This window comes from Nansenia antarctica (genome assembly GCF_963989245.1).
Source record: "Nansenia antarctica genome assembly, chromosome: 1".
Lineage (NCBI taxonomy): Eukaryota > Metazoa > Chordata > Actinopteri > Argentiniformes > Microstomatidae > Nansenia > Nansenia antarctica.
In genome coordinates, this window is record NC_137674.1 from 111,598,371 (window position 1) to 111,610,625 (window position 12,255).

General features: G+C 47.8%; 1 protein-coding gene across 1 annotated transcript; it reads left to right on the top strand.

The window, feature by feature from the left end:
• Nucleotides 1–10,881, top strand: LOC308156758 (protein ANKUB1-like; the record flags this gene model as incomplete). The annotated part of the gene is made up of 8 exons (XM_080530185.1): nucleotides 1–90; nucleotides 659–796; nucleotides 2,666–2,897; nucleotides 7,517–7,631; nucleotides 9,081–9,465; nucleotides 9,568–9,661; nucleotides 9,782–10,160; nucleotides 10,800–10,881. The coding sequence occupies 8 exons, from the start codon at nucleotides 1–3 to the stop codon at nucleotides 10,879–10,881; spliced, it is 1,515 nt and encodes a 504-aa protein (XP_080386311.1).
• Between the last annotated feature and the right edge of the window lie 1,374 nt (nucleotides 10,882–12,255).

Below are 12,255 nucleotides of genomic sequence, written 5' to 3' on the forward strand. Positions count from 1 at the left end.
ATGAGGGTCTTCATCGCCTTCGACGGGTCCCGGCAGCCCTTCGACGTCCCCCCTGCCCAGACCGTGGGGGCCGTGAAGCAGATGGTCAAGGTAGTAAAACCTCCTCAGTCGCTCTCACGTCTTTTCTTTTTCTTTGATTGTTGACTTGTTTTTTGGACAGAGAAGGAAGGAAGGATTCTCTGTTAGAAAATGGAATTGTTATTAGAAAGAAGCTGAATTATCATTATCTCTGTTATGGCACTGGGAGACTTGCATACTGTTTCAACGTTTTTCCCCCATTATGTCTTAGATTAGATTAGATTAGATAAAACGTTATTGTTATTGCAGAGTACAAGTAACTAGACAACTAAATGCAGTTTAGCATCTAAACCAGAAGTGCAAATAGTGATATAAGAACATGATATAAACAAACATGACAACGACAGTGATAGTACAGTATAGTTTTAGTATTAGTCTGTCTGGTATATCCTCCATTTGACCTCTTTAAGTGTGAAACACTTCCCATAACAGCTCTGGTGGTCAGTGTGGGGCAGTTTCTCCATTACAGTCGTGTCATAATGACAGCTCTACATGTGTGGAGCCCTCTCTGCTTTGTTGCTTGGGACCAGAGCCATTACGGCTCTCCTAGTCTCAGTTTCCACTCCTCTGCCTCCTGCAGGATCACTTCCTGGTGCAGCTGTCAGAGGACAGCCAGGTACGCCTGGAGCTGAGCCACGCTGGAGCCACCCTGCAGGACAGCTGGGCGCTGGCTGACGTGGGGATCACCCCCGGCAGTGGCCTTCAGTGCCTGCTGAAGGTACACACGCCAGTCTAGCTGTGTGTGTGTGTGTGTGTGTGTGTGTGTGTGTGTGTGTGTGTATGTGCGTGTCTTCACAGGTGTAGTTTTTACAATCAGTGTCTTGAACAAATCAGTGATTTGTTCTGCTGTTCGTTAGACCCAGTCTTAGACTTAGATCTCACTTTAAGTCAGTCTTATTTTTTATGCAACAGGCAGTCTTAATTAGACTGGTCTAACCTGAGAATATAAGACCAGTCTAAGGCTTAGACCAGTCTTAATCTATCTTTATGCAACAGGCCTCTGGTTACCGTGGTTACCTAGTGGTAGAGCTGGAATGTGTTCCAATGGTCTCGCTCTTTGTATGGAACTTTTATCCTCTCTTGTCGATGGTCGTACCAGAGACCCTTACCACCCTCATAAACCCCCAGGACACTGCCCTTTACCTAGCTAGGACTCACCCTCAACACAGTGGGTGTTGCTGTTACGCAAAACAAGTAGAAATTCTATGTTGTATTTAATGTAATTACAACATTACAACAACAGGCTGTCAGAACTGCAGAGTCACTACCCATCTTCCGTCGGAGACTGAAGACCTCCATCTCTTCGGGTTACACCTTAACTGCTCCTCCTGATCTACTACTCCCCAGCACTGCGTCTCCTGAGACACCCGCTTTCCCCTTTACTGTGTCCCCTATGACTTCTACTGCCCCCCTTGTACTGTCTCTCTGCTCTCCAGTGTCTATATTAAAAACTAATATAATAATAATAATCCTTCTATCACTGAGACTGCCAATGGCCCCTGGCCTGAGCTAGATTACTCTTCTTGATACGACTGGTGAATGATTCACTTGCTTAGTCAAATGTATTGAAGTCGCTTTGGAAGAAGGCGTCTGCTAAATGCCAAAAATGAAAAAAAAAGAAAAAAAACATGTAATCAAGCAATATCACAGGAAAGAATCCTGCAATCAAAATCAAGGAGATTGATTTAGAAACAAAAAGACATGGAACATAATAACATAATAACATAACAACACAGGACTAAACAGCAGCCATGGACAGACATGGACAGTATAAAAATACACCAGGGTACCAAACAGATACACAGAGAGACATCTAAATACTGGTCCCAATCCTTTGGGCTTCCCATGGACACATTAGTCAGAACATTTCCACCTAAGGGAGGAACCGATATGGTCCAGCACCTCCCTGGTGAGACTCAGGAGCAGAGAGACACCAGAGGTTTTTAAAAAAACAGCTAAAGACTGTTTTGTTTAGACAGGCTTTTGGATTGCCCAAATGGGCCTGTCTTTCAGTGTCCTGTTGATGCTGTTGTTACACCTGTTGTCTTACTTGTTTTTATTTCACATGTTTTGCCTGTTTTAACCTGCTGTGGCTCTCGCTCTTGTATTATGTTTTATTGTGTTTCTTTCCTTGTTATGTAAAGCACTTTGTGACCCTTGGTCTGCGAAAGGTGCTCTATAAATACATTTTACTTACTTACTTACTTACCAGAGAGGGAAGCAGTAGGAAGGCAGTAGGAAGGCAGTAGGAAGGCAAGGCCACTTTACTCCTGATAATCCACAGGGTGGACAGGAGAGAACGTAATAGTAATAAAAGACTGAGGTCTCACCCTAGGAAACCAGGGGGGTCTTCCATCAACGTCGCTAAAGGAAAATCCTGGCTTATTTTTGAGTCTTGTGAAACTTGTGAAATGTATCAAAATAAGCCTGGATTTCCCTTTAGCAACGTTGATGGAATACCCCCCAGGACACAAGAGACTTGGAGGACCACTAGAGAACTAGAGGAAATACAAGCTAATCACATTTCTGTTTTTTTGTTTTCTTTCTTTCTCTCTCCCCCACCTGACTCTTCCTGCTGTTCCCTCAGGAGGAGCAGCGGGCTGTGGTGCGTGTGTTCAACGCCGTGACGGGGCAGACCCTGTCCCTCCCCGTGCTCCCCCAGGGTGGGTCTGTGCTCCCCCAGGGTGGGTCTGTGGCCGGGCTGAGGTCCCTGGTCTCCCAGCAGACCGGCCTGCCTGTCGGAGCGTTCAGACTGAGCGCGCCCAGCGGCCTGCAGCTCTACGACTGCAACCGTTTCCACGACTACGGCGTTGGAGTGGGTAAGACCTGATGTCCTTCTATGGTCCCCTGCCTGTCTGTCTGAGGGCATCTTCACATTGAAGTGCTTCATAACTGAATCTGCTTAAGTTGTGTTTCGTGTTTGGTGACGGTGGTAGTTCATCTTAGACTGTACAACTCCTCCTCCGGCTGGCTCAATCGGGGTGATCAGAGTCAGGCTGGGGGATGTTAAGGTTATCTATCAAACTGTCTGTCTGTCTACCTGTCTATCTATCTGTCTGTCTGTCTGTCTGTCTGTCTGTCTGTCTACCTGTCTGTCTATCTACCTATCTGTCTGTCTATCTATCTGTCTGTCTATCTCTCTGTCTATCTTTCTATTTTTTATGAATGAATGAATGAATGAATGGTCTTTATGGTCTTTATTGTCATTGATATAGTACAGGTACCGAACAACGAAATTTGGGAGGGGGGGCTCCCCTGGTGCTAGGAAAAAAAAAAAAAAAAAAAAAAAAAAAAAAGAAGGGAAAGGAGCTGGTTTACATAAATAAAGGCTATGTACACTATCCACTATACTATACTGTACAAATAAAACACTGTGCTGTACTCTATGCTATGCTATACCTATTCTAACATTTCCTATTCTCTGCAACCTTATTGTTGGGTTGTCATATTGCACATAGTGTTATTGCACATTCATTTAAAGTGTCGCAGTTTGCAGGCGTGAAATTTACACATTTGTGCCTCAGCACTACACCTGATTTTCAATCCAGCAGCTGCCATCAATCCGTCCAGACTGTCCAGGGCCCAGAACCTAGGTCTTTGCTGTGTTCAGGGCCTGGATGGCCCTGGGGTAGAAGCTGAGCTTCAGTCTGTTTGTCCTTGCGAACATGGTCCTGTACTGCCTGTTCGAGGGCAGCCGAGCAAAGTGTTCGTACCCAGGGTGGGATGGGTCTCTGGAGATCTTGGAGGCCTTCCTGAGGCAGCGTGTGTTGTACAGCTCTTCCAGAGAGGGGAGGGGGGCGCCGGTGATCTTCTGGGCCGTTCTCACGACTCTCTGTAGCGCATTCCTCTCTGCGGCTGTGCAGCTGGAGAACCAGTTGCAGATGCAGTAGGTGAGGATGCTCTCCACTGCACAGCGGTAGAAGGCCACCAGCATCTCCTGTCTGATGTGGTCTTTCCTGAGGACTCTCAGGAAGAAGAGCCGCTGTTGTGCCTTCTTGATGATGGCTGCTGTGTTGTTCTTCCAGGACAGGTCATCCTGTATGTGCACCCCCAGGAATCGGAGGGTTGAGACTCTCTCCACGCTCCCTCCGTCGATGAGCAGGGGCTGGACCTCAGATTTTTTCCTCCTGAAGTCCACGATGATTTCCTGGGTCTTTGACTGGTTCAGCAGCAGGTTGTTAACCTTGCACAGCTTGCTCAGCTGCTCTACCTCATCCCTGTACGCCGCCTCGGACAGGTCTAGTAGTTTGGTCACTAGCCTGTCTGGAAGGATGGTGTTGAAGGCAGAGCTGAAGTCCACAAAGAGCAGTCTCGCGTAGCTGTTTCCCCTCTCCAGGTGGGATAGAGTGGAGTGGAGAGTCGTCGCGATGGCGTCCTCTGTGGACCTGTGGGCTCTGTAGGCGAACTGGTATGGATCCAGGTTGGGCGGGAGGCGTGTGACTATGTGGGCCCGGACTAGTTTCTCGAAGCACTTCATGATGATTGGTGTGAGTGCCACCGGGCGGTAGTCGTTTAGGCAGCTCACCGTGCTTTTCTTCGGGACTGGGATGATAGTTGAGGTTTTCAGGCAGGGTGGGATGGTGGCCTGGGACAGGGACTGGTTAAAGATGTTGGTGAAAACCCCGGCCAGCTGGTCGGCGCAGTCCCTCAGCACCCGTCCCAGGACGCCATCCGGCCCTGAGGCTTTCCTGGGGTCCACCGCCTTCAGCATGCGTCTCACTTCATGCTCTGTGAATGAATGAATGAATGAATGGACTTTATTGTCATTGCTACAGTACAGGTACCAAACAACGAAATGTAGGAGGAGTGGCTCCCCTGGTGTTAGGAAAGGGAAAAATAAAAAATAAAAAAACTTTTAGAAAAAAAAATCACAAGAAGGGAAGGAGCTGGTTTACATAAATAAAGGCTATGTACACAATCCACTGTACTATACTGTACAGATAGTCGACTAGGGTTGTCATATTGCACAACAATTTTTCACGTTATTTAAAGTGTCACAGTTTGCAGGCTTGAAATGTACATGTTTGTGCCTCAGCACTACACCTGATTTTTTCAGTCCAGCAGCTGCCATACAATCCGTCCAGACTGTCCAGGGCCCAGAACTTAGGTCTTTGCTGTGTTCAGGGCCTGGACGGCCCTGTGGTAGAAGCAGTTCTTCAGTCTGTTTGTCTTAGCGGCCAGGGTCCTGAACCTCCTTTTCGAGGGCAGCCTGGTAAAGTGTACGTGCCCAGGGTGGGTCGGGTCCCTGGAGATCTTTGAGGCCTTCCTGAGACAGCGTGTGTTGTACAGCTCTTCCAGAGAGGGGAGGGGGGCGCCGGTGATCTTCTGTGCTGTTCTCACTACTCTCTGTAGCGCATTTCTCTCCGCTGTTGTGCAGCTGGAGAACCAGTTGCAGATGCCGTAGGTGAGGATGCTCTCCACTGCGCCGCGGTAGAAGGCCACCAGTATCTCCTGCTTGTTGTGTTCCTTCCTGAGGCTGCTGAGAGCTGGAGAGAGTGGTGTTTGCCCCTCGTCGAACCGGGCGTAGAAGGAGTTCAGCTTTTCCGCCAGCAGGGGGTCGTCCTCTGCGGCTGTGAGCCTGTTGGCTCTGAAGTTTGTCATGTGCTGAACCCCCTGCCACACCCGCCTGGAGTTGTTGCTCAGGAAGCATTCCTCAATCTTCTCTCTGTGGTCTGCCTTGGCCTCCCGGATGCCGCGCTTTAGGTTAGCCCTGGTTATATTTGTCATTTTCTAACTTTCTGCCTCATTTCATTTAATAGTCCAACTCTAGCCACTATATGTGACTAATGTCACCCCCTACATTTTGAAAAGACAAACACAAATGTCCAATTTAAATAATTGCCCAACCATATCGCCATGCCTTAGACTTAGGCCAAGATAGTTTACAGTCTTATCATACTGCTGAACTGAGAGTCACTAGTTAGTCAGTGGTTAACTTTATACATATAATCAGGGGAGAGCGCGAACGCAGTCCCCCACTACCAGAAATTATGCAATCGAGATTTCTACATTTGAGAAATTCGATGGGGTCAGTACAGCCGAATGTGCAATGGCTGAGCCTCGCCCATGGTGAACCACCTTCTTGATCATGGTGTCTCCCTTGCCAGGTAAGTATGAGTTGCACACGTCGGTCGTGGGCATGTGACTGTGGTGCACAAGCTTCCAGTCGACGGTGTGGCTCAGTCATTTCCCCATCATGCATTGCGGCATATATAACATGTACAGCTACAGCATATTTTACAGTCCATCTGAGATCTTAAACTAAACAAGAACACTGTATATCCGTCAGTATAACGAATAGAGTTCAGACGCATCGGCCAAATGGATTCAATGTGTTTTCTTTAATGTGTCGTTCCTTGTTTGTGAGTGAGAGTCGAGAGGACCGTGAGACACCCGGCTGCAATGCCGACATTGACCACAGGGAGAGTGGCGGCGCTGTTCCACACTCATTGGGCTGGTTGTGATAGAGAGAACTAGTCGTCTCCTATAGTCTCCCAGGGCAACAGAGAATGTGGAAAAGAAAGAATGAATGTGGAAAAGAATAAATACATATAGAAATGTATTTCGATATACTGTGTGTATTCATTCATTTATTTGTTCATACATTCATTTATGTGTCTATATATTTATTGTTAATTTTGACAGACTTGGTCCTCCATACCAGCTCGATACGATGTAAACCACGCTAATACAAGTCCCGAGGGACCAACACACTTCGTGACGTTAGAATTATGAGGTTCTATCTAAATTTTTGTCAAAATTGAGTTTTTTTTTTTTTACATAATCTGATCCATTAGGTGTTTATTAATTAATTACATTTTGTTTTTTAAATGTTGACATTTTTGAGTTAGTAATTCATAAAATACAAAGGTTCCATCTCACAGAACATAATGGAATGTAAAAACGTTGACGCTCAATATCTCTGAACTGCCCTAAACGGAGATAGAACCTTATCATTCTAAACGGAGATAGAACCTTATCATTCTAAACGGAGACAGAACCTTATCATTCTAAACGGAGATAGAACCTTATCATTCTAAACAGAGATAGAACCTTATCATTCTAAACTGAGATAGAACTATCTATCTATCTCTCTCTCTCTCTCTCGCTCTCGCTCTCTCTCTCTCTCTCTCTCGCTCTCTCTCTCTCTCTCTCTCTCTCTCTCTCTCTCTCTCTCTCTCTCTCTCTCTCTCTCTCTCTCTCTCTCTCTCTCTCTCGCCCTACCTACCTACCTACCTATATTTATCGTCATAACTGAATTTGCGTTTTATACGTTTGTGTTTTGACTGTGGTAGTTCATCTTAGTTTATACAGAACTGAACTACTGGCTTACCGTAGTTTCTTTAAATGTGCTACTGTATTCTTGGTTGATGGCAGCCAGAGGCAGGGATGGTGTACTCTATATTTGGACCTGTCTCAGCCCCTGGATCTCCCCTAGGGTCAACCCTTAGGCTGGACACCTGGGACGGGTGGGCGGGGCTCCTGCGGGGCTGCTTCCTGGGACACAAGCTGACCGTCCAGCGCAGCCTATCAGAGGAGAGAGCAGTGATGAGGTCAGAACACGTCCATGTCATAATAATAATAATAATAATAATAATAATAATACATTAGACTTATAATAGCCCTTTTCTAGACACTCAAAGACGCTTTACAAACTGAAAAGATTGAGTAGTAATAATAAAAAGACACAAAAATAAATAAAAGAAAGTATAGGGGCCTAATGAAGGTAGTGCTGGGGACACATGGGAAGGGGAGGGGGAGAGGGTTAACTGGTGAAGGCGAGCTTGAAGAGGTGAGGTTTTGAGGGCCTGTTTAAATGTTGGCAGGGTGTTGGCCTGTCTGATGTGGTTGGGGAGGGCGTTCCAGAGGGACGGGGCTGCGGCTGAAAAGGCCCTATCACCCCAGGTCCGGAGCTTGGTCCTGGTGGTCTTGAGGGTGGTTTGGTCGTCAGACCTCATGCACCTTGTGCCCCAATAACAGTATAAATACAGCCTTCTTTTCCTCTGTGTACTTTACTACTTACTTGCCAAAGGAGTTCAGCCTCTCCCCGACACCTTATCCAACCCTCCATTAGAAGGAGCCGTGCCCATTATCCATCTGGCTGTGTTAGGACATTGTACATTTTAACCATTTAGCAGCTTTTAACCAAAGAGACTTACAGTTAGAGATTAACATGGACAGTCTCCCTGGAGTAGCTTAGGGGCTAAGTGCCTTACTCAAGTAACAAGGGTAACTTAGGGCTAAGTGCCTTACTCACTTACACTAGTGGTGGTGGTGTTCCCAGGTGGGATTTGAACTCACGACCTTCTAATTACCAGTACCAACTCACTATCCACTAGGCCAGGCCACCAATACATTTTTCAAACTTTGATGATTTCTAAACTAATGATTTCTAATCACTGTTTGTATTATAAGAAGCCAACAGAATCTGTGCTGGCCACAAACACTTCTATCAATGTCTTTTAATTCATTCTTAACTATTATCTTATTAAATGTTTTTATCTATTTACTTCTTATATTTGCTTTTATTCATTGTCATTTTTTTTATTTTCTTACTATGCTCCTCTTGCTGTATTTTTTAATAATGTATGTAGAGCACTTTGAATTGCCCCTGTTGTATGAAATGTGCTATACAAACAAATTACACCTTAACTGCTCCTCCTGAGACACCTGCTTCCCCCCAGCACTGTGTCTCCTGAGACTTCTTTTCCCTATACTGTGTCCCCTAAGACTTCCCCTTGTACTGTTTCTCCAGTGTCTATATAAAACAATTATTAATTAATTAATTATTAATTATTATTATTTTCTTCTATCACGGAGACTGCCAATGACCCCTGGCTTGAGCTGGATTACTCTTCCTGCTACGACTGGTGAACTGATGATTCACTTGCTTAGTCAAATGTATTGATTGTAAGTCGCTTTGGAATAAGGCGTCTACTAAATGCCAAAAATGTAAATGTAAAACAAATAAACGTGCCTTGCCTTGCCATGTGCTATTCCAGGTTCCAACTGCGGGTGGCGCTGTACATCGCCGCCTCTCTGGGCCACCTGGACCTGTCCAGCTGGCTGCTGCAGCGGGGCGCGCGTGCCGAGGAGCCCGTGGGCGTCCACCCCTACCGCCGCTGGTGCCTTGGTACGGCCCACCCCGACGCTACGACCAAGAGCCCCGCCCACGCGGCGGCCGAGCGTGGGCGGCTCCTCGTCCTCAAGCTCTTCGTCGGCGCCAGCGTGCTCACCCTGCTGTGGGGTCACGACCTCCTGCGCCTGGCGGTGCGCCACGGACACAGGGAGTGCGCCCGCCACCTGGGCGCCAAGCTGTGCTCCTCCGTGCCGCTCCTGGGCGGCGTGGCCGTCGCCATGACGACCTACCTCAGGGTGAAGCGCTGGGTCAGGCTGGGCCAGAGGAGGGCCGCCGCGAAGGCCCGACGACACCCCCACCACCAGGGGGCGCTACACCCCCACCCTCACCACCACCCCCACTCCCACCAGGGGGGGGCGCTCAGGGCTCTGGACAGGAGCAGGGTGGGAGATGTGGTCTTGGTGGACGGCTTCAGCCTCCCCCAGATGTCCACCAAGCCCAGGAGGGGGAGGGGGAGGGGGGAGGGGGAGGCCAGGACAGAGGGGGGTGGTGGGGGATGGGTGGCGTCTGAAGCCTCCTCCCCCCGACGACCTCTGACCTCCGTGCGCCGCCCGCCGCGCCTAGCGTCCTTCCTGCCACGCCAAGGCCAGGGTACGATGACATCATCACTGGAACTGCCGAAGCTGCTTCCTGTGGACACAGGAAGTGATGTCAGAGAGAAGAAGAGGAGGGGGAAGAAGAGGGGATATGGAGGAAAGGGAGGATGGAAAGAGGAGGATAAACACTCGGATGAAGGACGGAGGGGGGAGGAGGGGGAGGAGAGCCTGTGGAGGAGCAGAGTCCCGCTTCCGGCCGTTTCCAGGGACACCAATCCCAGGCCTCTGTTTGTCTCCGCCTCCTCCTCTGACTCCTCCCACCTCCTCTCCTCCGCGCTGGACTCCTTCTCTCGCCACTGCGGCCGTACGCCCAGAGAGAACGCCTTGTACTGCCTCGCCCTGGCCAGGTGAGTTATACACTGATATGCATGAGTACAGTTGTAGCAGGAAGAGTAATCTAGCCCACTAGCAGTCGACAATATATTTTTCCAGTAGACACTGGAGAAACAGTACAAGGGGGGTAGTAGATGTCTCAGGAGACACAGTATAGGGGGGGGCAGGTGTCTCAGGAGACACAGTGCTGGGGGGTAGAAGATGTCTCAGGAGACACAGTGCTGGGGGGTAGTAGATGTCTCAGGAGACACAGTGCTGGGGGGTGGTAGATGTCTCAGGAGACACAGTGCTGGGGGGGTGGTAATGTCTCAGGGGGAGCAGTTAAGGTGTAACCTGAAGAGATGGGTCTACTAGTGTACTAAAGTATATTATAGTTACAAAATTCTTAGGCTACGGTTCCTCAACATTGCAGCAACAAGGGAAAATGGCAATAGTTATAAAAAAAACTATAAGACAAGAGACAATTATTAGAGTAGTATAATAATAGAAACAGTAAACAACAACAGTATTATATCTCTGTCCTAGCGCCTTCACAGAGAGTAAACAATAACAGTATTATCTCTGTCCTAGCGCCTTCACAGAGAGTAAATAATAACAGTATTATCTCTGTCCTAGCGCCTTCACAGAGAGTAACAGTATTATCTCTGTCCCAGCGCCTTCACAGAGAGACCCTGGCTGCAGCAGCTGGACATCGCTCGCTCCCTGGCCAGGAGAACCATCCAGAACATGGGCTAGAACCTGAGGTCCTCTATGCTAACATTTACCTTTAGGTTTACCTTTATATTTACCTTTACCTTCACATTTACCTTCACATTTTTACATTTTGCAGATGCTTTTATCCAAAGCGACTTACAACAAGTGCATTTGTCTAAGTAAGTAAGTGAATCATCTACTGTATATCAGCCATCATAACACAAACATCGATGCTAGGACCATGGGCCATTTGGCAGTCACAATGCTAGAAGGAAGAATGACCTATAATGTTTGGCTAATCCATGGGAGGGTTCATTTGGGGGTTATTTTATTTGTTGTTTGTGATTGGTTAAAAGTATGCATGAGTGGAGTGATTGGTTAAGATAGAATTGGGGGCGGGCTTAATGAGTGTGATCTGAGAGGCAGGGGAGAAGGGAGATCAGTTGTATAGAGAGATGGGAGTTGGTAAGTTGAGTTCTGTATGATTGTGTAGTTTGTTAAATCTTTTCTGTTAGTTTGTTCACTGTTGGTTATTTACATGTACTAATATCAATGTATTGTGTTCAGTTTTACAATCTGTTTATTAGAGGAAGAAGGAAATCAAACCGAATTGTGTCAGTCTCATCATTTCACCCGTACTGCCGGAGCAAGCAGAAAATTCACCATTCAGCTAACTAGAGGGAGAGCTGAACAATTGTAAAACACCCGCTGACGACCGCAGGAGGACGGACCGTCAGTTAGCTAAGGAATACAAGCCCGGTTGGACGCAACAGAAGCTCCGGGAGGACAAGGATCCATTCACCGGAGATAAGAGCAAGCTAAAGCCTGGTCAGGTTAGTGACGGAGCCGCGGCGCCCGCAACTGTAGCTAACTAGCCACTTGCTAGCCAGCGTAGCATTAGCAAACTAAGCTAGCGTTAGCCCTGTTGTTGCAATAGCGCAGCAGGCACGCGGTAGAGCTTATAGCACTCAAAGCTACAGCTAACTAGGCCGGCAACGGAGCCGTGGCGCCCGCGACCGTAGCTAACTAGCCACTTGCTAGCCAGCGTAGCATTAGCAAACTAAGCTAGCGTTAGCCCTGTTGTCGCAATAGCGCACAGGCACGCGGTAGAGCTTATAGCACTCAAAGCTACAGCTAGCTAGGCAGGCAAGGAGTGAAACAATCCACGGCTAGCTTCAACTGGTTAACCCAACTGCAAGAATCCACAGCCAGCTAGGCTAACCTACAAGACCCACCAAGAAAGGAATTGCGAGCTAATAGCAGCTACCCAGAGAGCTACCCACACCCAGCACTCTTCTCTGTGACTCTATTGACTGTTTGCATTAAAATAGGTTTGTGTGTACCTGGGTATTAAGTCGTCGGGGGGAGGAAAATCCTCTCCCACTTTATTATTTTATTTTTAGCAGTATCCCTGGG